This window comes from Crinia signifera, chromosome 6 (genome assembly GCF_055691185.1).
Source record: "Crinia signifera chromosome 6, ASM5569118v1, whole genome shotgun sequence".
NCBI lineage: Eukaryota > Metazoa > Chordata > Amphibia > Anura > Myobatrachidae > Crinia > Crinia signifera.
This window is the reverse complement of record NC_139222.1, coordinates 139,729,656-139,753,513: the sequence shown is the minus strand read 5'-3', so window position 1 is coordinate 139,753,513 and position 23,858 is coordinate 139,729,656. Positions and strand designations below refer to the sequence as shown.

The following is a 23,858-nucleotide window of genomic DNA, read 5'->3' as shown; positions in this document are numbered from 1 at the left end:
GTGCGGCGATGCGTAGCGTGACAGTAGAGGTCACGCTGCGCAGCCTTCTGCTGTGCACGCCCCCTTCCAGTCTCCTCCGCACGTCGCCCGCCTGCCTCTGCCCGCCCGCATCCTTTCCGGCCTGCGGCCTGGCTGCTAAGAAGGAGGTGCACGAGCCTGGAGGCACCGTGCACCTCCAAACCCTCTCCCGGCCGGCCGCCCGCCCGCTAATGTAAGTAAATGTGCGGGTCGGCCGGAGTGGGGGTGGGTATGTGTGGAGCACAACTGTATTAGGGATGCCAATCCCGGGATCCCGAGAATCCCGGGATTGAGCATTTTTCAATCCCGGACCCCGAGATTGAAAAAATGCCCCGGTATTGGCATCCCTATCTGGGAGCAGATCTCAGTCCGGCAACAACTGCAGCTACGGGGAAGGATCTGGTCCGGTTTTCACCCAATCCACACTCCATGCTCTCCCTGACTGGCACTCCGCACAGGAAACAGCAGGGGGGTGCTCTGCAAACCTTTGGCGCCTGGAGCACGAGCTCCATCCCTGATACCCATAAAACTGATGTTTTGCTTTTTTTTTCAAAGTGCTGGGACACAGAGCCCCGGACATCTGTGAAGCCCTGTCCCCGTGTTTTGTTTGATCCACAGGCCAATCAATCAATCAAAAAAAAAAAAACGGATAACCATCGATAGGTAAAAATATTGATGGTTATCCATTGCATAGTTTAACACTATCGATAGCCAGTTGCGCTATTGCCATCAATAGCAACCATCGATGGCAATGGCGGGGACGCGCAGTATTGCTTCGCTCTCTGATACCCATTAACGGTAGTGTCTAGATCCCCTTCAGTTTGACGATTTTCCCATCATGCCCTGGGTCCACGTAAACCTGGAGGGGGAATATAAATCTGTGGCGATCGAATCGATCCACCATGCCCGAAGCGTGCGAGCGTACAATGCAGCTAAAATAAAACAAAATAACCTACACCAAAGTGAATTACAGATAAAATAAAAAACGTTGTGAGGGCATCTAACAACTTCCGCCCTCACTTAACATCACATCCTGTAATCAAAACTGATGGGGATGTAGTCTCTACCACCCATAAACACCCGCCCCCATGCCCTGATTAGATCGAGGGGCAAGCAAGTAAAAGAAAATGGATGGCCATCGATATGGTCACCATTGACATAGTATTTTTCATCGATGGCAACCGCAGCGATAGCCATTCCCACACAGCAGCCGCCTTCTGCTTTACCTGTGTACCCAGCCCCGCCCCCGGGCACGCCCAGTGCCTGACGTCAGTACTCAGAAGAAAGTCTTTCCGGTGAAGGAATCTGTAACCGCCGGAAAGTAACCACACGCGTTTATTCTGTGACTGGAGGAGGCTGAAGTCGGATCCTGTACAGCGGGAACCAGGGAGACGTTCACAGGCATCTCCCGGGAGGCTGCCCAGTAATAGAGGTGAGGGCGCGATGTAAAGCTACAGGTGGGGGACACCACGAGGCAGAGCAGGCTGTGGAAACACGGGGGGCGTCCGCTCTGAGTGTTCCGTGCAAGACGCGTGGGGGAGCAGATACTCTGGTGCTCGGGCGCTGTGGGAGAAGCAGCAGGGATGAAGGCCGAAGCGTGAGTGGTCTAGACTGTGCTCCGTGGGTTATGCGTGGCGATGACGGCTTCAGGTGGCTGGCCCCTGTATAATGCTCTCTGGGCGCTATTGGGAGGGGGGTGCGCTGGGCCTGGGCACTGTATATGACGGTATAGGTGATGTATCTCCTGCAGGAACTGTTCGCAGCGTGCGCCATAGACTGCCTCTCACACAGGCTCCTAGCGGAGGATCAACGGGGAATCTAAGAGCAAACACGGACCAGCATGGGTGAACCAAGCCAGGAGTCAAGCCCGGAATCAAGCCAGGAAGGTTAGTAGATTGTCGGATGGCCCTGCACGTTGCTGTGGGTATTATGGGAGTGCATGGTGCCATCGCCTTTCTTCATCCTAGTCCTGTTTCACCTTTTAAGTGTCTATTTAATGCACTTTGCTCAAAATATTGCGAGAAGTTTTCTCCCTCATTGTGCAGTATTCAATGGCGGCGCGAGCGGTGGCCAGGGGGTTAAACTGCGAGGATCACAGAAAACCAGTGATACTTGCAGTTTAACCCCTGCGCCGGCCGCTCGCACTATGCAACGTTCCGGGGGAATCCTCGCCGTCACAGGACGGCGAGGATTCCCCTAAACTGCGAGAGTCGCGGCTAGTGCAGCAAACTCGCTGTAATTAGCCTCGGCTCTCGCAGCTTTTGGAGGCACATTCGCAAATTCCCACTCGCTCAAAAAACTGAGCGAGGGGGAATTTGCGAATGAGGGGGGTCAGTTGAATACTGACAGGGTGAGCGGTGACTGCGAGCAAAAAGTCCTGCTCGCAGTCACCGCTCGCCCACGGCATTGAATATTTGCCATTGTCTGTATGCTGCTGTGGTTCAGCTAGACCAGGGATGAGGAACCTTTGGCTCCCAGCTGTTGTTGAACTACACATCCCAGCATACCCTGCAACCGTTTTGGAATGGCCAAAACTGTAGCAGGTCATGCTGGGATGTGTAGTTCAACAGCTCTGAGCCAAAGGTTCTCTATCTCTGATCTAGATCATAAGAAGAAACATTGGATGAAGGATAAGAACCCTTTAGTACAGTCATGTCAAGTCAGGCCCGGGGGCCAATTGCGGCCCCTGCCATCATTTCAAGTGGCCCGCAGCCTCCAGCCATAAGCGGGTGGAGCATCAGATGAGATGTTTGCCGGCTTTCGGGGGAGTGTGCGTCCAACCCCTGGCATTCAGAGAAGGGGGGGCAAGCTACGGGACAGAGTGAATGGGTGCAAAATGGGGGACATACAGTGAAGGAGGGGCAGGGTGAGGGACATACAGAGAAGGATGGTCAGGCAGGGGAATATAAGGTGAAGGTGGCAGAGTGGAGGACATACAGCGAATGGGGGCGGGCAGGGGAATATACCGTGAAGGGGCAAGGCTGGAGGACATACAGTGAATGGGGGCACGCTGGGGGACCATTCTGATGTGATTAATGATTCAAAGAATGTCAGGCTGAATGGTCGGCCCCCACACATTTTCACCTTACCAAATCTGGCCCTCTTCGCTAAAAAGTTTGGACACCCCTGCTTTAGTATGTCCATACTAGTATTATAGTAATGACAAGAAGAAATGCTGAACAAATTCTCAGTTCCCGAATTCTCAATTTGACCCCAAAAGAGAAGGAAAAAGAGAACACAATAGTGTAATACACTTTGATAAACTGATACAACACTCTTTTCAAGCTTTATAATTGACTGGACTAGTGTTCCCTCTAGAAATTGTGCCGGGCAGGCCAGGGAAGCCGACGGCACACTTGTGTGCGGTCCCGGACCACCGGCGTCACTAAAGTGGGCGGGCCCGCCCGCGCTGAAGATGCTGGGGGAAGGTGCCTTGATGCCGGGGAAGCGCCGGGCATCGCCGTCTAAGGCGGCGCTGGGCTTCCCCGTGCAAGGAGTCAGGCAGGCACCAGGCTGTTTTAGCGGGGCAGGGCACATTTTGCCCTTTAAAAAACGGGCAGGGCGCAGCGCCCCGCTAAAACAGCCTAGCGGGAACACTACTGGACCCGTACCCTTCAAGGTGGTCTACTTTTTAAGGTAGACAATTAGCGCATCCTCAGGGGGCGGTAACGTCACTGTGAAGGCTTCAGATTTGTCCAGCAAGCATAAATATAGAGAAAAAGACTGGTATGGTGTAATACCGTTTTTTTTTTATTCATAAAATGACAACATAAAATCAGGGATATAGCACAATGGACTCTCACCGAGTGCGTTGGTCCACAACACAAGTGTAGACAAAAGAGCAGGTGGTATATATATATATAGCAGGCGTCCCTGAAAGCTCGCACCTGGTGTTAGGTCCTCTGTGGCTCACCCTCTCTCCTCCTCGCCAACGCGTTTCAAAACCCTGTAGGTTTCTTTTTCAAGGCATGAGGAGGTGTAGTACAGTTCCTATATTTATACTCCTATCCAGGAAGACCTATTTCCAGACATGGAATACTCTATCCAGCTAAGCCTATACAAAAAGCATACATATACAAACAAATCCGGTTCCATAGTTTCCTTTTGGCATAAAGCCACCAGCTGTTTGTTAATTGAGTCAATCTCCTCCGTTTTCCCGCTTCCGCCGGAACCGGAAGTGACGGAATTGTCAGTATTTCTTCTTGTCTTTACAGTAATTTTTGTATGATTGGTGTTTTCATACTAACTGAGCAATTTGAAAGGCAGCGGCAGGTGCAAGGGTCTCCCTCATTCACTCTATATTGTACTAGTATTATAGTAATGTCTTAACAAATACAAGAGGGAAATGTTGATGAAGAGGTGTTATGCTGAAAGAGAGAATTAGGAGTATGAAGGTTCAATTTGTACTTTTAATAGTTTAAATTCTGTACTTCGCCCTTTGTTTCTCTTTCGTCCATCCTGGTGACACAGCTAACCTTGGGATGTAGGAGGGTCCGCACTAGCCAAGGCACCTATGCTGAAAGCTTTCTTCTGTACGCAGGCTCCTCCCTTCTGCATCCCATCATGCCTCCGTTCGTTTTGCCGCCGTTTTTTTTTTTTTAATGTCATTTATTCACTGCTCTGTATGTCCCAGGGGATCTCAACGCATCACACCTCCTGCAAAATCGCATGTAATTTTATAGGGGGTGCGATGCCATTACATTAACTATACAATAATATGATTGTATGACATACAAAGAGGTTTTAGGCACCCCCCACTATCCACGCCACCCCGAAGTATGGCAAGTGCAGCGGGATGCGTCCTCCGACCTTTTCATACCCCCACTATCCAAGCCGGTGTGGAGTTGATTTTATATAGTGTGGCGAGCGCACGCGGAATACATGTAAAGTAATACGCGCCTCCTCGTGGGGCTCACGCTACGGGCTCGCTACGCTCGCCACACTATATAAAGTCAACTCCTCGCCAACGTGGATAGTGGGGGTATGAAACCGGCGGTGGCGTGGATAGTGGGGGGGGGGGGGGGGGGGTAAACATCATTGTCATACAATGATATTATTGTATAGCTAATGTAATGGCATCGCACACCCTATAAAATCGCATGCGATTTTGCGGGAGATGCGATCCCCTGGGACAAACGAGCAGTGAATAAACTACATTAAAAAATCGCATCGCACGCCGCTAAAATGGCCCATGCAATGCGACTTCACTACGTTAACATACGTAGGAAATCTGGGAGCCGTGCTAGGAAACAAGTACCGAATAGCTAGGTTTTTATTATTTTATTAACTTTGTGTTTTAGTGCAGCTTTTTCCCCAGTGTGCTGCTTTTGACAGAAGCGCTGCACACTGAGAGCGCAGCAGAGGCTGAAAGAAGCACGTCCTGTCAGTACCCTGTGTGCAGGGGTATGCTGTCTGCACCCACTGCACTTAACCTCTGCTTTGCTGAGGTTTGCCTGGGAGCGTCTGGAACCGGCTCCTTGCTTAGAAGGGGATCGTGGGGGAAGGACCTCCCACTAGGGAGGTGAAGTCTATTGCAGGTGTCCAGCGCAGCTGGACAACTCCAAGTGATCCAAGACTTGGTCTCTTCCTGCTCTGTGTGCTGGAGCTATTTCTCTCCATACTGCGGATCTGGAGCCTGGCTGTTTTCTTCAAAGTACACAGGGTGCAGTTTCTTCTTGAAAGCGCTACCCCCGCTGACGCTGAAGTCACTGACAGCAAGTAGACAGATAAGTACACTGTATACATTGCTTTGCCTGACGTTGTGCACCGTTGGTGTGAGGATGCTGCTGGGGCGGGAAGCGCGGGGCATGTTATTAGACTGCAGATTTTGCGGGGTTAAATTAACATGTGAACAGATGGATCAAGGGGACCTTTGCCCTGCTTGTGAAACTGTGCCCAGTGGTGTGCAAGCCCTGAAGTCTCAGCAACAAGAACCTGCATGGGCTGGTGCATTGGGGAGGTCTATGAATGCCTTGGCTGAGGTTCTTAATAGGCAAAAGGATAACTTGATAAAGTCTCCTGGCCCTAGTTCCTCCTCTCAGACTTCTGTGGGATCCATTGCTCCTTCGCAAAGGGACCCCATGTTATTGCAGGTTATACAGGACACTGCACAAGGGATTCATAAGATGAATTCCCTTATGGAAAAGTTTGCAAACCCTCCTGAGAGTTCTTCCTCCAGGCGGCCTTCGCCTACACCTCCTGTTATCCTTAGATTCTGATGATGATGGTGTGTGTGCAGATGACTTAACTTGGGAGCAAAGGGAAGAGGCTGATGCTTCTGTCCCGGGCATTGAGGATTTTATCCTGGCCGTTAAACAGGTATTAGTCTTGTCTGAGGAGGAGAAGATACAGGCTCATTGTATATTCAAAAGAATGCATAGGGATTCTGTTACCTTCCCTTCAGACGAAGGTATGGTCTCCTAGTTAGGGAAAGCTTGGTGAAGCTCCTGGGCAAAATGGTGGTGACTTTCGAGACGCTTCAGTTTGCCAGGTTTCATTCCAGACCCTTCCAATGGCACATCCTTTCCTGTTGGTCAGGGAATGTGAAAACCATGAAACAAGAAAGGTTACTTCTTTCTCAGGAGACAAATGAGTCCTTAGTATGGTGGACGGACATAGAGATGTTGCAGCTTGGGCGGTCACTTCGCTCTTGGGACTGGGTGGTCATAACGACTGACGCCGGTCTCAGGGGTTGGGGGGCAGTTCCCCTTCAGTTGCAGGGCCTGTGGTCCAAACAGGAATCCAGACTACCAATAAATATATTGAAACTTCGAGCATTTTGCAAGATTAAACAGGCGGAGGATTGTCTGAAGGGTCCCCCGATCAGAGTGCAGTCAGACAACGCCACGGCAGTGGCTTACCTGAATCATCAGGGCGGGACTCGCAGCAGGATGGCGATGCAGAGGAAGTCTCGCGGATTTTCAGCTGGGCAGAAAGCAACATTCCGTTTCTGTCTGCTGTATTCATTCTGGGGATCCGGAATGTAGAGGCGGGTTTCCTCAGCAGAGAGGACCTGCTGGAGGGGGAATGGTCATTACATCCGGAGGTATTCAAGGAGATTGTGAATCGCTGGGGGCTCCCAGAGGTGGATCTAATGGCATCCAGGAACAATTGTCAGGTTCCGAAATTTTGTTCCAGGACCAGGGACCCAACCGCTTCTGTGGCACTTTCACCTGGTCTACATTTTTTCTCCGTTCCCAATGATACTGCGGGTGCTGAGAAGGGTGAAGGGCCACCAGACTGGCCCAAGAGGTCGTGGTATTCGAACATTCTGAGATTGTCAACGGAATCCTGGCCCCTTCCTCTTCGTCAGGACCTTCTAAGACTAGGGCCATTTCTGCACCTGGACCTAGCTCTGCTCAATTTGACGGCCTGGCTTATGAGACCTCCTTACTGAAAAAGCAAGGATTGTCTGATGCAGTTATCCAAACTATGCTTAGAGCTCGTAAGCCAGTGTCTGCTGCAAATGATCATCGAGTCTGGAAAATTTACATCAGGTGGAAGTGCACACCTCCTGGTTCAAGGTGTCCAGATTGTTAGATTTCCTTCAGGATGGTTTCTCAACTGGTTGGGATTAGAGTCTCTAAAGGTGCAGTTTTCTGCTCTGTCCATTTTCTTCCAGAAAAGGATAGCTTTTTTGCCTGAGGTTCAAACCTTTTTGCAAGGAGTTACCAGGTTAAAGCCTCCATATAGGCAGATGGTGGCGCCTTGGGATTTATCGTTGGTTATGTCTGTGTTGCAGAACCCTCCCTTTGAACTGTTAAGGTCGTCTGACCTTAAATATGTTTCTTGGAAATTGATCTTTGTGCTCCCGGTATTTTCTTCTCCAGAAGGGGCAGAAAATAGGGACAAATTAAGGAAGTTGGACGTAGTACGCGCCTTGCGAATTTACGTGGAAAGGGTAAAGGACATCCGCAAAACGGACCTGTTGGTTTTGTATGATGTGCATAAGAGAGGGTGGCCTGCTTCTAAGCAGACTATTGCCAGATGGTTAAGGTCAGTAATTGCCTTTGCTTACACCAAGGTAGGTAGACCTGTTCCTTCTCGAATTAATGCACATACCACTAGGTCAGTAGCTTCCTCTTGGGCTGTGCGTCATGGGGCTAAAGCGAAGCAGTTGTGCAGGGCTGCTACTTGGTCCTCTGTTCACACCTTTACCAAATTTTACAGGTTTCATGAGTTTGCGTCGGACGCTTCATTTGGATGGGCAGGGATGAGAACTGGCAGTCTGAGCATACCCTCCCAAAGGACCGGCTCGTGAACGTCCCAAGGTTAGATGTGTCACCGGGATGGACGAAAGAGAAAAGGGGATTTTTGTAAGAACTTCCTGTTCGAACCCCTTTCTCCGAGTCCATCCTGATGAGACAGCGATCCCTCCCTTACGCTCAGTAGTCATACTGTTCATGTGTGTCATGTTATGGTTATATGATTGTGCATATAAGATGTCGGGCATTGTACTGAGTTGTGTATCCTAGTGTGCTTTTCAAGTTGAACTGAGGCATAATGGGATGCGGAAGGGAGGAGCCTGTGTCCAGAGGAAAGCTTTCAGCATAGGTGCTTTGGCTCCTACGACCCCTCCTACATCCCAAGGTTAGCTGTGTCACCGGGATGGACTGAGAGAAAGGGGTTCGAATAGTAAGTTCTTACAAAAATCCCCTTTTTGTATCGTATTTATATAAGAAACATTAAGGACAGTACTGTACATGTGAGAGACCTGTTCTGGTGGGTAGGAAGCTTCCCTGCATTTGTCATGTAAACAACTTAATTGATCACAGCGCATGGGATCTGATGGCTTTACAAATGTGCTGCACTCTGGAGAATGCAGCCGTACAAGAACTCGGCAGACATTTTCACATTCAAAGATGCCATTATGTTTTTTGAGTTAAGCTTTGCTGCTCTCATCTCTGTTTATGCACTGCCCCTATTGAGGTTTGCGAGACTGCACATTTTTAAATACATCATGAATTTCTCTACAGTTCTTTATTCAAATATAGAGTAAACTGTATTTTAGACTTTGTTCAGAAGCATTATTTTTCTAGATCATATTCTCAAAATGTTCTTTTATAAAATACTAATAAAACTGCAGAAGCTAAATTTCAGAAACACCTAACAATCCAAATTGGTTGACCCAAACCAGGAAGGAACCAATGATTCTCAATTGTCAGAATGTGATAGTGAAAACATTCCCCCTATTCATCATATAAGGCCCCCATACATTGATCCGACATCCCATTGGGTCCCATGCGTATCGGAACAGAAGTCAGACTTACTGCCTGTCCGACCTTCGACTCCCTCCTGTGGTGAGGAACGGGGTCGCACGCCATCCTGATGTCTAGGAAGGTCCTGTGGAGGGTCAAGGGGTATAGGATGGCCGTACACTACCGCGGAATGTAAAGTCTACATTTCATTAGTTTTCCAATAGCTAATTAATGATGGACACATGCTTTTTATTACCAGTTATTTATATAGCGCACTCATATTCCACATCGCTTTATAGAGAATATTTGAACATTTACATCGGTCCCTACACTAGTGGAGCTTAAGGCCCCCATACACTATGCGATTTCACCCGATTCTGGAGGATTGGGACGAGAAATCGGGTGAAATTGGCCAAATTGCGTAGGGTATGACATCTGATCCGATGCGTGGTCCCATGCGCATCGGATCAGATCCAGATGTCGGACGGTCTGCACATAAGATTAATCATTTGCAGCCGTCTGGGGGAGCATCAGGAGCAGGCTGGCAGTGGGGACCTGTCCAGGGAGCGGCACGAGATGTACCTGCAGGCTGGCAGTGGGGACCTGTCCGGGAGCTTCAGGAGCAGGGAGTGGTCCGGGGAGCGGCACGAGATGTACCTGCAGGCAGTTAGCGGGGACCGTGGCGCAGTGCAGACTCAGAGCAGAGAGACCGGGGGCGCGGCTGGATAGTAGAAAGAAATCCTGTTCAAAAGGCTGGCGGGCACTGATTGGCTGGGAACTCAGCCAATCAGCGGCCGCCCAGTCTTTTGAAGAGGATTTTGGGCGGTATTCAATGAGAATACCTGCGAGGTGCAGCGAATCCTTTTTAGGATTCACTGCACATTCGCCACGTTCCGGAGCCGGTGGGCTACGGTATTCAACGTGTCAGGGGCTCGCTGCCCCTGACTGGCGTATATGAGCTCCTGCGGCGAATGCCGCAGGGAGCCTGAGGACGGTGGGAGGCAGAGAGATGGAAGTCTCTCTGCCTGCCCCTGAACGTTTGTGGGGGTTAGGTGGGCTCCCCGGGTGCCAGGCAGCACAGGCTGCCCCCCGGGGGTGCCAGCAGGGGACCTATATTCACTATACCCGATCGTAACGATCGGGTGCAATGAATATGTAATGAGCGGCTCGGCTCCGGCGCCCCCTGCTAGCTGCTGTGTAAAAAAAATATATATATTTTTTTTAAAATTAAATATATATTCATGTGCTTACAGCACATGAATAAAAGTAGCATGCCCCTCCTCAGAATAAAATTCCTGATTTTTTTGACACCAAATGTAAAAAACAAAACACTTTATTTTAAAAGTTCACATTCCACTTCTCCATAAAAAGATAGCGATTGCTACTCGGTGAATCATGGTGAAAAAAACCTTCAAATGTATTCGCCATGTGGTCATTGAATAGGGGGATTCACCGTTTTAGTCAAAAATTCGCCAAACAGCACAAATTCGCTGTAAAAACCGGGCGAATCAGCCTCATTGAATACCGCCCTTTGAATAGGCTGCTCTGCAGTCCCCACGGCGAGCGGGAGAATAGAAACCATCCTATTCAAAAGACTGGGTGGCCGCTGATTGGCTGAGTTCCCAGCCAATCAGCGCCCGCCAGTCTTTTGAACAGGATTTCTTTCTACTCTCCCGCCGCGCCCCCGGTCTCTCTGCACTGAGTCTGCACTGCGCCGCGGTCCCCGCTCCCTGCCTGCAGGTACAACTCGTGCCGCTCCCCGGACCACTCCCTGCTCCTGCCGCTCCCAGGACAGGTCCCCACTGCCAGCCTGCTCCTGATGCTCCCCACTCCCTGCCGCCCCCACCCCCCCCCCCCTCGGACCGGTCCCCGCTCCCATGGACCGCTAGTTCCCCAGCAGCTCCCCGGATTTTTACATCGCATCTGATTTATCACATGTAAAAAATGGCACATCAAGTGCCACATCTTATCAAGCTCCCCCAGGGAAGCTCAGGGGAAATCGGGGCTGACTTGTCCTAAGGACAAGTCACCCTAGTGTATGGGGGCCCTTACAATCCTATGGGGCAGATTTTTTAAGGTTGGTGAAGTGATAGTGTCTGGTTTTATCACCGACCAATCAGTTACTAACTGTGAAGTTACAGGCTTGGTTTGAAAAATGACAGTAGCTGATGATAAAAACCAGAAACTTTATCACTTCACTGAGCTTAATAAATCTACCCCTATATTCTTTACTACATATACAGGAACACACATTCATTCTAGGGTTAATTTTTGTTAGGAGCCTACCAGAATGTTTTTGGATTATGGAAGGACTCTTTAGTAAACCCACGCAAGTGCGGGGAGAATATACAAACTCTACACAGTTAGGGCCATGGTGAGAAATGGACCCATGACCTCAGTCCTGTGAGGCAGTAATGCTAACCATTACACCATCCGTGCTGCCTTTATTAAGCAACCTTAAAAGACCAAGCAAGCCAACTCAATTTCTGAAACTTTAGCATTAAAGATTTAGGGGGTGATTTAGTAGTGATCAGTCGGGTCCAAAGTCGACCCGTTCTGATGGTGGAGGTTTTGCGCATGCGTGTATTTGCACATGTGCAGAACCACTGTGCGAACACCTTTTGGCTAATAACACTGGCCGAGGCGTTCACAAAGGTAGGGGGGTAAGGATGGACACTGGTCTGGAACGGGAATGCCCAGCAACACTGAAATACAAAATCAATAAAACCTACAGGTACATTGACCTAATTCACAAAATAAGTTCTTGCAATGTGTTCTTTCTTTTCAGGCTCAGGCTCAGAAAGATGGTCCCAAGAGGACGCACTTACACTCATCGACTCCATGAAGGCCACTCTCCCCTCCCAGGATAATGTATCGTACAAAGTCTCATTGTCCAACATTGACTGGGAAACAATAGCCTTTAAGAGATACACTGGGCCCATGTGTTGCCAAAAATGGAATGAAATTTCAAATCGGGTAAGAAGAGTTATTGGGATCCGTGGAATCCTATTTGAAAGCAAAATTGAGCGTCTTTTATTAGTGTTCATTGTAACTTTCAACGCCCCTGCAGTTGCTCTTGCCTGCCTGGGGTGTCGCGGTCTACTTTAGTGCTTTTATATATTGTCTGGTCTGCATTGAGATGCAGGCAGGCCACAATGTGATAGGGGCAACACAGCAGAGAGGGACTCCTCAGTCAGGAAAGAGGAACTGCAGAGGTTTTCAAATGAGTGGGTGCTATAATGAACACTAATGTATTATGCTAAGGGGGTATCCAATTATCTGCAATGAAACCTAGGAAGTAAAAAAAAAAAGGTTTAACCAATGTATATCACTGCAAAAAACACACTGATTTATTGAACCTGTGTTTTTAGCCGCGGCATCCCTTTTTTTTGCGTTTGCCTGTCAGAGGCAAACAAACCAAAATCCCTGATAAGCCACAGCATGCACCAGCTTATCTAGGTTAATTGGATAGCCCCCGGCGAGCTAATTACATATAATTGGATATAGCTCTAAAGGGGTGTATACAAGGAGCGGTCCTTCTAAGCGATTTTGACTACATAGTCAAAATTGCTTAGAAGGTTAGTATAGATTGCTGTTAAGGTTAGACAAATCGCCCTATAATATCGCTTAGTAAAAAAGAGTTGCCAGACAAGAATATTTTGACTAGATCGCTGGCTGTCTGGTCAAAATCGCTGGTATTCACTGCTGAGGGAGATATTCACTAGACCAGTGGTGGCCAACCCGTGGCTCTTGAGCCTCATGCGGCTCTCCCTCTTGTAAAGTGAGGCTCCTGCTGCCCGCCGCCCACTGTCCGTCCCAGTCCCCCCTGCTGCCGGTTCCCTGAATCCCTTCTCCTTCTGAGGGGAGGAGAGCACGCATCGCGCATCTCTCCTACCCCTTACTGTGCATCCTTGTGACTGGGCCGTTCGCCAATCAGAGCTTGCGGGCCAGCAGCCAATCAGGAGCCAGCCAGCGAGCTCTGATTGGTGGACAGCCCAGTCACAGGGAAGTGAGGGGGAAGGAGACGCGCGGTGTGATGTGCTCTCCTCCCATCAGTGACATGACAGGAGGACTGCAGGGGGACACCAGACTGTCCTCTCCCCGCCCGGCAGCAGCAGCAACAACAGTGAGTGCTGCTGCTGGGAAATTTGCACTGTGGGAGCATAGCAGTTTGTGGCACTGTGGGGGCATACCAGCTTTCTGGCACCATAGGGGCATACCCGGCACCGTGTGGTGCATTCCTGGCACCGTGGGGGGCATATGTATATATGGCACTGCACTATTGGAGGCATATTTGTATCACACCCACCCAAGGGGTCAAAATAAACGACGCCCCTTTTTTTGGCGCATGCGCCTTCGGCGCGCGCATGATATCGGCTCTTTAGCTTGACTACCGATATTTTTCGGCTCTTTACCTCTGACCGGTTGGCCACCCCTGCACTAGACGATCTGCAATGAATACCAATCAAGTATGTTAATTCTAGTATAGTCAAAATCGCCTATAGACAAAATGTCTTAGTCAAAGTCTCTATCTAGCAAAAATTGCTCTGTGTGTACACCCCTTAAATGTTAGATGCTTACATTGGTTACAACCATTTTGACAAATTTATATTGGGTCATTTCATGTCAGTTCAGCCAGGTGTGTCCACCAACCATCTCTGTAAAAAAAAATTAAAAAAAAAAAATTAAGAGGATATTAAAACTTTCTGCAAATATCTTAACTCTGACAATTTATTAAATATTGATTTTTTTTTTTCTTCATTTTAAGAACAGAATTAATAACAATAAGTTTTTGTGTTTTTTCCTTATGCAGTTAACAAAGGTATACATTACTTCCATTGATACTCAGCATGGTACTCTGCTTAGTAGTCAAGGGGGGAAAAATTGTTTACCTTCATTTACTTTTATACTGCATTCATAATTAGCATTAGATTTAAAAACTTTAACAGAATTTAAGATGAGTCCACAATCACATAATTTTTCCCTTGATTGGAACATGTTGTAACATTGAAAGAAAGAGGAGAAAGTGTATACTGCCTTCCAGTACCTCCTTGGAGAGTAGGAATTTCCGGTACACAGAGGATGTGAATAAAAGGATCAAAACACTTATTTCTTAAAGGCCAGGACAATAAATTTGTTTGATTTTGTTTCATGAAATGTACAAGCACGTATTGTTCCCACTTATTACCCCGAATAATATACTCAATGGGTTGGGATCATTAGGTCAACAGGCTGTAGGTCGACATGGGGTTTCTCCGTTTTTAGACCCGAATGTCGAAACACACACTTGTCGGCTAAAATAAAACTGTGAAAAACTGTCGACCTTTTGACTGTGGACCTAGACCATGTCGTCCTAATGCTTGTCAACCTAATACCTGTCGACCTCGACCCATGTCGGCTCAATGCTTCTCGACCATCATGCTGTAGAAAAAATGAGTGTATCCCACCCAATGGACCAGTTATTGTACACTGTTGCTATGCGTGTAACTCTGGTTCCTGCTGTCTGACAATTGACGTGTAGCTCAACATTACTAAATCAATCGGTGTTCCTGCCACAGTCTTTGCTGTTTGTAGACTGCTATGCAGCTTGGATTTGCAGTCTTGCATTTCATTTTGTGACACATAGAAAAACTTTGCCATGTAAATTTAAATCTACCCAGCTATACAGGTCCAAAGGTGTCAAGATGTGGTGGGTTTCTACTGCTTGCGGACTGGTTTAGGTGGCTAGACATTTAATTGTCTCACCAAAGACGTCATGCTGACTCTTAACATGAGATGGGGCAAAAAAATCCATTCCGCTTGAATGTTGAAGCCATCCTTAAGGAAGCATAATTTCAAAATTTTTGCAGGTATTGTATTGTAATGGTTTTGCTTAGTGTGTCATAACCAGGGCTATTTTTCAGCAGGCTCCAGCAGGAACTGTGGCCCTTATTCTAGTTCACTCTTTCTGACAAAATATTTCTTAGATGGACAAAACCATGTGCACTGCAGGTGAAGCAGGTGTAAAACCCCACCCAAATCTAATTATCTCTGCACAAGTAACACCTGCCTCACCTGCAGTGCACATGGTTTTGTCCATCTAAGAAATATTTTGTCAGAGTGAACTAGAATAAGGGCCTCAGTTCCTGCTGAAGCCTGCTGAAAAATAGCCCTGGTCATAGCTAACCGTAATGAAGGCATGCACATAGTCACGGATATAACTTATAATGGACCGCCTCACATAGAGTAGAGCCACAATCATCTTGCTGAAAATAGACAGCAAATGGGTGGAGTGTTTCTTGTGAAGTGTCCCAGTGGAATCATTGAATTGTATCCTGGCACATGAATAATTTTCTGCAAAATCTACTAACATAATAGCTTCTGTATCTGGGGGAATGGATTTCTTCAACTGGCTTAAATATTCAGCCTGCGCAGTTGCTGTATACAGATGGGCTGTTGCATCAACAGTAGGATGGACAATTCTGGGACTGAGATCGGCAGGATTTAGCCCCCAAATCACAGGGATTTCAATCTTGGGATTAGACTGGGCATGCACAGCACGATTGAGCACTCGTGAAGTGATGTTAAAGGTCACACCTGCCCTGATCGCTCCGCTAGCCGATCAGTGCGGCACTCCCTACCGCGCTTACCAGCTGCAGTGCCTGTCCCGCTCCCCAGCCGGACTGCCTTCTGCACCGACTATGTAAGTAAATGTGTGCGGGGGGCGTGGGAGTTTTTTTTTTTTTTTTTTTTTTTTTTTTTTTTTTTTAAATTAGGGATCCCAAATCCCGGGATTGAAAAAAAAAAAAAATGCTCTACATCTAACTTTTCTAAATTGTTCCACAGTGTAAGTGATTGTAAACTATTTTATTTTGGTAAGTGTAGGTCCGTTGCTTAGAAACCATTGTTCCATTGTCCATGTCACTATCCTGAAAACTTTCAGTTGGGTCTTTGTAGTCAATCTTTAGTGGTAGAGCAACAACTAAAAATTATGTTTTGGGAAGTTTCACAAACACACAAATGCATACCTCTTGCAGCAACACTAACACACTGTCAGTTGTAAGGAGCGAAACTTAAGGTGTGTGTGTACACGCATCGATTTGCTTTCAATTTCCCCTATTCCATCCCCTTTTGATTTGGCCTTTGCTTTCCATTCAATTTCGCATTCGATCTGCACTGTTGCATTCAAGACTCAGTGTACACATTCAAATTACTGCACAGTCTATTTTTCTTTTCGATGTAGAGAAAACGGGAACTCGAATCAAATGCAGGTTAAAAGCTTCTTAAAAACCTTTTAATTCACATTTGCTTCTATATGCAAAATCAAACGGAAAACCTGTCAAACTCGAAGCGTGTGTACACCCCATTAGACAATACAACGTGAATGTTTGGAGAATAGGAGAGAACTCATCTCTTCGGACTCCTTGGTTGGGTCAGTGTATTGAAGCATCCTATTGATTTAAAGTTCAGGGATTTAGTAGATCTTTACCAATAATGATACATAATCATGTTATTGATCCAGAAGGGAAATTTATTATTCTAGATGTCTCTTTTTATAGCTCAAAGTACACCTTGCATAACATGTAGACACCCAATTTTTATTTATCTAACCTGCTACTCCAAACTTTGGCAGAAGGGATAACTTCCCTCTAATAGTAGATTTTAGTACAGTGGTGGACCCCCTCCTATCTCCTACAATTGTCAAAAGCTCAATCTGATCGATTACATGGTGCTATAATTACAGAGGAAATAGGTCAGGTTATTAACCCCTTCCATGGTACTCCCGAGAATTTAATGGGCTGTGCTCTAGTGCGCAGACTGGCAAACCCGAAAAATTCTTGGGATTGTCACTGCCTGTGCCTCATTCCCCCAGCTGTGTTCAGCGTGACCTTGCTAACCTCATGCACAACTGGGTTGCCAGGGGCAGAGCCGGGTAGCCGCTCATTGAGTGCTCACCGGCGCTGCCCGGCCTTGGGAAACAGTGGGGGGGGGGTTTGGTTTAGGGTGCGCCCCCCAAAATAAACTTACCCAGTGGGGAGCTCTCCAAAAAAAAACACACCACTGAGGGGGTTACGGTCTAGCACCCTGTAATGCCCTGGGCACAGAGTGCCTGTGAGGTGGTGGTTATAAAATTTTACATGACCTCATATGAACGGCATCAAATAAACTTTATCAGACAATATACGAAGACTTTCCCCATAACCCCACTTTTAATGAATCCCATGCAATATTACTAAAACAAGGTAGGGATTGCCAATTGGGTACTTACAGACCAACTCTACTATCAAAATGTCAAAATTCGAACCAAAATCATGGTTAACCGACTACAAACTACATGTTATTTTTACTGCCAACAGTCAAAAATATTGTCTATTGTAGTTGGTACATATTAAGATTATTTGAATTTGTCATCAACTAATATCTGTTTTCGGAAATGACTGTTCTATATTGTTTTATATCTTACGATCCGTCAACTTTCTCAATTTGATGCACAAATCCATATTGTACATCATAAGTCATGATATGCTTCAATAAAAAAAGTTCAGTCTGTTGAGCCTGACTAGACGTTGGACCTGAAAGTGTTAATTCTGTTAGAAAACCGTGTTCACTATGCCGGGAAACGTGAGCCAGATACTCTACTTCGGATTTGACCACGATTAGTAAATTTATTGCATTAAAGAATCAATATTAAAAAAACGGATTGTCAGATATTCCAGATATTTGGCTGAAATAGTAGTTTGACTTCCTCTCAACGAAGAAAAAAAGTAAAGATATGAGATGGGTGCTGGACAGTTTTTTTTGTGTGTTTTTTCGTGGTCTGAGTTGGAGTGATTCTATAATGGAAAATAGAAGAATGATTTGAATAGAAATGTTTAGTTATTGAGCTGCTTGTATTCACATTGCTAACCAGTTTATACAATATCGCTTGCAGGTCAGGAAGTATCGTACACTTTCAGAATTGCTTTTGGATACAGAAGAATATGTGAAGAACCCATACAAAGGAAAGAAATTGAAGGTTAGTGGTAATGTATCTAGATATAATAGTGTGTTTGTCTATTAGTGCTTTTCGGGTTCGGTTTTACTTGGATCTCAAAGTGGAATCTTATTGGCTATCCAAAACACGACAGCCAATAGCCAATCGGAAAAATTTGATAATTTGGCGATAAGATCTGAGTAAATCCGAACCTGCACATCTCTAGTGTCTATATAGATATAAACTCACACTTCCTGGCATGCAGAAAACCAAACACAGACGCTGTTCTAGATGCCTTCTCTTGGCTGCACTTCAACATGAATAAAACTGCATTTGAAAGCAGGGTGAAGCCTGAGCCTCATACATACTGACAGATACATGCTAAGGTGTGCGTGCTCTCGTATTGTGCACCAATATCCTGAAAAAGTTATGCCCCATACACATGGAGTAACGGAGCCTTCGTGCTGAGCCAAGTAGTGTAGCACAGATCGCTCCGCACACACCGCTTACACACACACAATGCATCTGCCATGTGTGCTGAGCAATCTGTCACGGCCAGTGTTTTTCTGATGAGCGTATAAATCTAGCCCAGTGATGGCATTGCCATTGCTGGGGAGGCCTACTTATGGAGTGATCCGTGCCTAATTTCTAAGCGATCTAGTCAGATTTCTTAGAAATAGGGCTACAATCGCCCCATGTATGCCGCATTAGACCAACTGCCAAATGTACTTATTTTCTATCAACCTTCCGTGTTATGTGCTAAATGTAGGTGCATTTTGTAACTGCATTTTTAAAACTAGAGATTAGCATCTGAAATGTAACCAATTTACTGGCTTGGTCGCATAGGACATGACTGCATCTTTCTCGTCCCCGTCCCCCCTCTTCTTCCCTGGATGTTATCTTGCCAGAGAATGTTAAGCTAATAACATTCTGGTGCAAAGAGGTGAACTGAAGTACCCCCAATAAATACAATTGCTGATCTCTGCATTCAAGTGCAGAGAATCAGAAAGGAAACTGGTTATAAAGTCATGTGACTCACTCCGTGCTCTGCATCTGGTCAGGTATATGATTGAGAGGGGAAATCGATTCCTACTGGGGGATCTATGGGCAATATAGAGGTTTCAACAGAGAATTATTGTTCCTGGACTGGTGGGAGGATTCTGTTGATGGAATACATATGTATGACGGTCAGATAAGATGCTGGCAGTTTTAATACTGATGCTGGTATCCTGATAGAGGGAATCTCAACAGGGTCCCGTAAGTATACTTCCCTTCTCCTCCCTCCCCATTCATGTTTAAGACTAAACTTTGTACCCCACAGCCTAAACATACACCTCCTGCTCCACAATCTAACACCAAGTTCCTCACTATTGTCTAAACCAGGCATGTCCAACGTTGGCCCTCCAGATGTTGTGAAACTACGCATCTCCAGCATGCTTTGCCATAGTTTTAGCATTCTCTAATAGCAAAACTGTGGCAAAGCATGCTGGGATGTGTAGTTTCACAACATCTGGAGGGCCAACGTTGGACATGCCTGGTTTAAACCTAAAGAGAAGGATCAAGGAAATGTTTGCCATACACTGTACAATATATCTGTATATGGGCACAACGGGATGTTTCAGCATGTAGATAAAATGCCTGTCCCTATATGTCCTGCTACATGTTGGATATGAAGTTTCACAAATTGCACAATTGCGCCTTTGTACTTTAAAGGTACAAGTGTCGGCCTTGTCCATCTGTTTTTTAAAAAGTTGGCCTTGTTGCCTGAGGTCCATAGCTTCATTCAACTTGGATTTGGTTCTTGCGGTCTGCGGTTTTTGAACCTCTAGAAGAGGTGGATCTTAAGTACCTTACGTGGAAAACGGTGCTCCTCCTGGCTTCGGCCAGAAGGGTCTCGGATCTGGGGGCTCTTTCGTGTCGCGCCCCCCCCCCCCTTATTGGTTTTCCATGAGGACAGGGCAGAACTTCGTACTAGCCGTTCCTTTTTGCCTAAGGTGGTATTGGCTTTCCACATAAATTAGCCGATCGTGGTGACGGCTTTTCAGGAGGCCTCTCCTGAGGATAGTACTCTAGATATGGTCAGAGCTCTGAGGATTTATGTGTCTAGGACAGCGTCTCTCAGGAAATCGGATGCCTTGTTTGTCACATGATCCAGTCCGACGGGGCTGGCCGGCCTCAAAGCAGACGCTGTCCCGGTGGATTCGTCTTACCATACGTCAGGCCTGTGTCGCCAATGCTCAATGTCCTCCGGTTTCTATTATGGCGCATTCTACGCGTTCGGTAGGACCCTCTTGGGCGGCTGCTCGAGGGGTCTCTATTCAGCAGCTCTGTAGAGCTGCCACTTGGTCTGGGCGTCAGACTTTTGTCTGGTTCTACCGGTTTGACACCTTTGCGGCCTCAGCCTCGCAGTTTGGACTCTGTGTTACGGGGGTCTCATCGCCATCCCACCCGTGTTGGGAGCTCTGGGACGTCCCCACTCCAGGTGTCACTGGAGTAGGGATTTTGTACTTACCGTAAATCCTTTACTCCGAGTCCACAGGTGTCACTGGACGCCCGCCTTGGCGCTATTCCTTACTTTTGGGATTTCCGCCTTTAAAACTTTTACAGTTTATTTTGCCAGGTTAGGTTCCGTTCAGGTTTGTTGGAACTGCCTGCTATGTTTATTTTTTTGTGTGGTTCAGTGTTTTTCTCACTGTTCTGTTTCCGTTTCAATCTTTTCTGGTTGATTTGTTACTGTATGTTATACTAACCTCCTTTGGGAAGTATGTTCTTTCTTTCAGCTCCATTCGGGCACATCCTTGTGACTGCCTGGGTGGGGGACTAGAAGGGGAGGAGTTGACCACACTCAATTAATTTAAAGTGCCCATGCTCCCTGTGGTCGCCCTTATTGTATAAGCCTACTTTTTCAGAACATTTTTTATGCTGAAAATGCCCCCCTCGGCTTATACTCGAGTGAGGTTCCCAATTGAGTCAATACGGGTGCTAGAAAGCACCTGCAATGTGCATCTGACGGCTGCACATACAATTAAGCTTATGTGCAACACGTTCAATTTCCCAATCTGATGCGCACGGGACATCACATCGGATCTAATGGGATTTCAAACACAAATGAGATTTTGGCCGATATCACACGATTTCTCGGCCCGACCGGTAAAATCGCACCAAAGTATGGGCACATTAAAAATGATTTAAAAAGAAAAAAATTCCACCTTACCATCTCAGGAGCATTAACCCATAGTCCAGGCCCTACGCGTGACATCTGATGCGCGGTCCCATGTGCATAGGATTGGAGCCGGAGATCATACGTGCTGCACGTATGATCTCAGTGTCGGACCCCCCTCTTGGCGGCAGGGATTTGAATACAGGAGTACCACATGTGATCATTGCATGTGATCCTGCCGCCTGGGAAGGTCCCGGGCAGCTGAAGGGGGGGATTGGATGCGACTTCTCTGAGGGGAAAAGTCGCATAGTCTATGGACACTTTAACCTGGAATCTGTGTGTTTAACGAACAGGAAAATTGCCTAATCATTTAATAATTATCTGTGTGGTAAACATTTTGGCTACCTGTATTGAGATGTATATAGCTTCCTGGTGGTCAGTATTATGACTTGTCACATCACTGACTGCTCTCTGTGGAATTGGGAATGGTTAGGCTGCGGTAGTTGTCAGAATACTTCCGGGTTCCATTTTCATTGTGACCATCGGGCTTCAGCTGCTGAGATTCTGACCATCTGGATCCAGACTGTCCGCACACTGTAAGCATCCCATTGAATCTGCCACGTATTATTTCTTCTCACACAAGAAGCACATCATATGACCTCTTAATCTAATACTAATTTAAAGTAATAATTTATTATGTTTCTATGAAGAAATAATTTACTTAATGCATATTTTCTATTGCAACTTCACAGAATCATCCGGATTTTCCCAAGAAGCCAAGGGTGCCCTATTTCCGCTTTTTCATGGAAAACATAAAAGAATATGAGATTATGCATCCAGAGATGAGTCACACTGAACGAAACAAGATGTTGTCCATAATATATAAAGAGCTACCAGAGGAAAAGAAGGTACAATATGAGGTGGCATGTGAGATTTCTAGATGAGAAACTGTGGGGTTGTGAGAAGAAAAGAAATGGCAATTTAGAAGACTTGCTGCTTTGTAGTTTGACCCAAGATGTTCTATTTTCTTTCCAGACAAAATACATAGAAGATTATGAAAGCGAGAAGCAAGAGTTTGAAAGGAACTTGGCTGAATTCCGGTGAATATTTTGTGTCTTGTCTGTGAATAGCTGATGCAGTATTGCAAGTAAACCAGCTGTACATTGCTCAAAAGAAACGTGTATGGAAAATATAAATGTGTGTGTGTGTGTATATGTATATATTTCCAGTAGAATGATAGCACTCTCACTAGCAGTCGGGACAGCGGTGGGGTGCATAAATGGAGGTAGAGATAGATGTCCGAGTCTCCCATATATACCAGTCAATTCTCCTAGGAGATATATGCACTCGCCATTTTTATTAAAGAAAACTCAATTTGATAAAATCAAAACAACTTTTATTTCCATCGACATTATAAGGGTAGGTCACCAAACAGAGTAGCCCTGTTTGGTGACTTACTCTGATAACATTACCCATACTTGGGTGCACCAATGTTTGGAGCATGAAAAGCTGGAATCTCAGATACGCATATGTTCAGCTCTGTTACCTCTTGTATATTTTTGTTTAATAACCCAATGCTTTAATGTCTGCAGAGAAAAACATCCAGATCTCATGGAGGGAGTAAGAATAAACCAAATGATGTCAAATGACCCAGAAAAACGCAGGATGTACGCTAGTGACGAATTAGAGCCTGCTTTTGAATCAAAACGGAAAAGAAGGAACAGAAGAAAAAAGAAAAATCTTACTCCTTTCGAGACTGTTTAGGGTCAACAAGAAAAAAAGTACTCAACCATTTCCTCCATAAAGTTTTGTTGAAAGTCATAACAATGGTTCATATTACTTTCCTCTAAGTTTGAGGGAGGTTGTTGTCCATACCTAAAACATTAAGACCTGTGTAAACTGATGTAGATTCTTTTTTCTTGTATTAAAAACTTTATTGAGAAGAGTAGATTACAGTATACCAGTGCAAACAGCATGTAATAGAAATTAAAGTTCATGAAAATGAATGACTGTGTAAATAAATGGAAACTCTTACATACACATAAATGACAATATGTACATTTAGATTCTTGTTTCTTTTTTTAAGATTGTTGGTAGTGTGATCAGGAAGCCGAATAAATAGATGGGGATTATATAGGTAGAAAGGACGAAAATGGGTAGAGGAATGGAATTGGCAAAATGTTTGTGAAATGTTCTGAATATTTAACAGAAAGGTGTAACCCTTTGAGTGCCAAGTGAATTTGTCAAAACGCATGTAAAAATTGCAAAGCAAACATATTTTTTATTCATCATAATGACCTGTAATGTTTACCTTTTTTATATTGGAATATATATAAATCCTTTTTTTCTTGTGGTGTGTACACACTGAGAATCCCCTGCGATTCGACTTAAGATTCGAGTGCTATACAATCTTTGCTAACTCTGTATTATTTACATACAATCCATGAAATCTGCATTAGATTTGCTCTAAATAGTCATTGCTGCCCTATCTATCTGGGTTTCGATGTGTGCTGTCACAGGAGTGCGCATC

The 23,858-nt window shown here is 46.0% G+C and overlaps 1 protein-coding gene across 1 annotated transcript; it reads left to right on the top strand.

The window, feature by feature from the left end:
- The first annotated feature begins 1,148 nt into the window (after positions 1–1,148).
- LOC146008278 (nucleolar transcription factor 1-A-like) lies at positions 1,149–23,392 on the top strand. Its single transcript, XM_083147409.1, has 7 exons — positions 1,149–1,450; positions 1,769–1,904; positions 12,004–12,191; positions 18,127–18,210; positions 22,081–22,236; positions 22,364–22,428; positions 22,921–23,392. The coding sequence occupies exons 2-7, from the start codon at positions 1,859–1,861 to the stop codon at positions 23,090–23,092; spliced, it is 711 nt and encodes a 236-aa protein (XP_083003535.1). The 5' UTR covers positions 1,149–1,450; positions 1,769–1,858; the 3' UTR covers positions 23,093–23,392.
- The last annotated feature ends 466 nt before the right edge of the window (positions 23,393–23,858 follow it).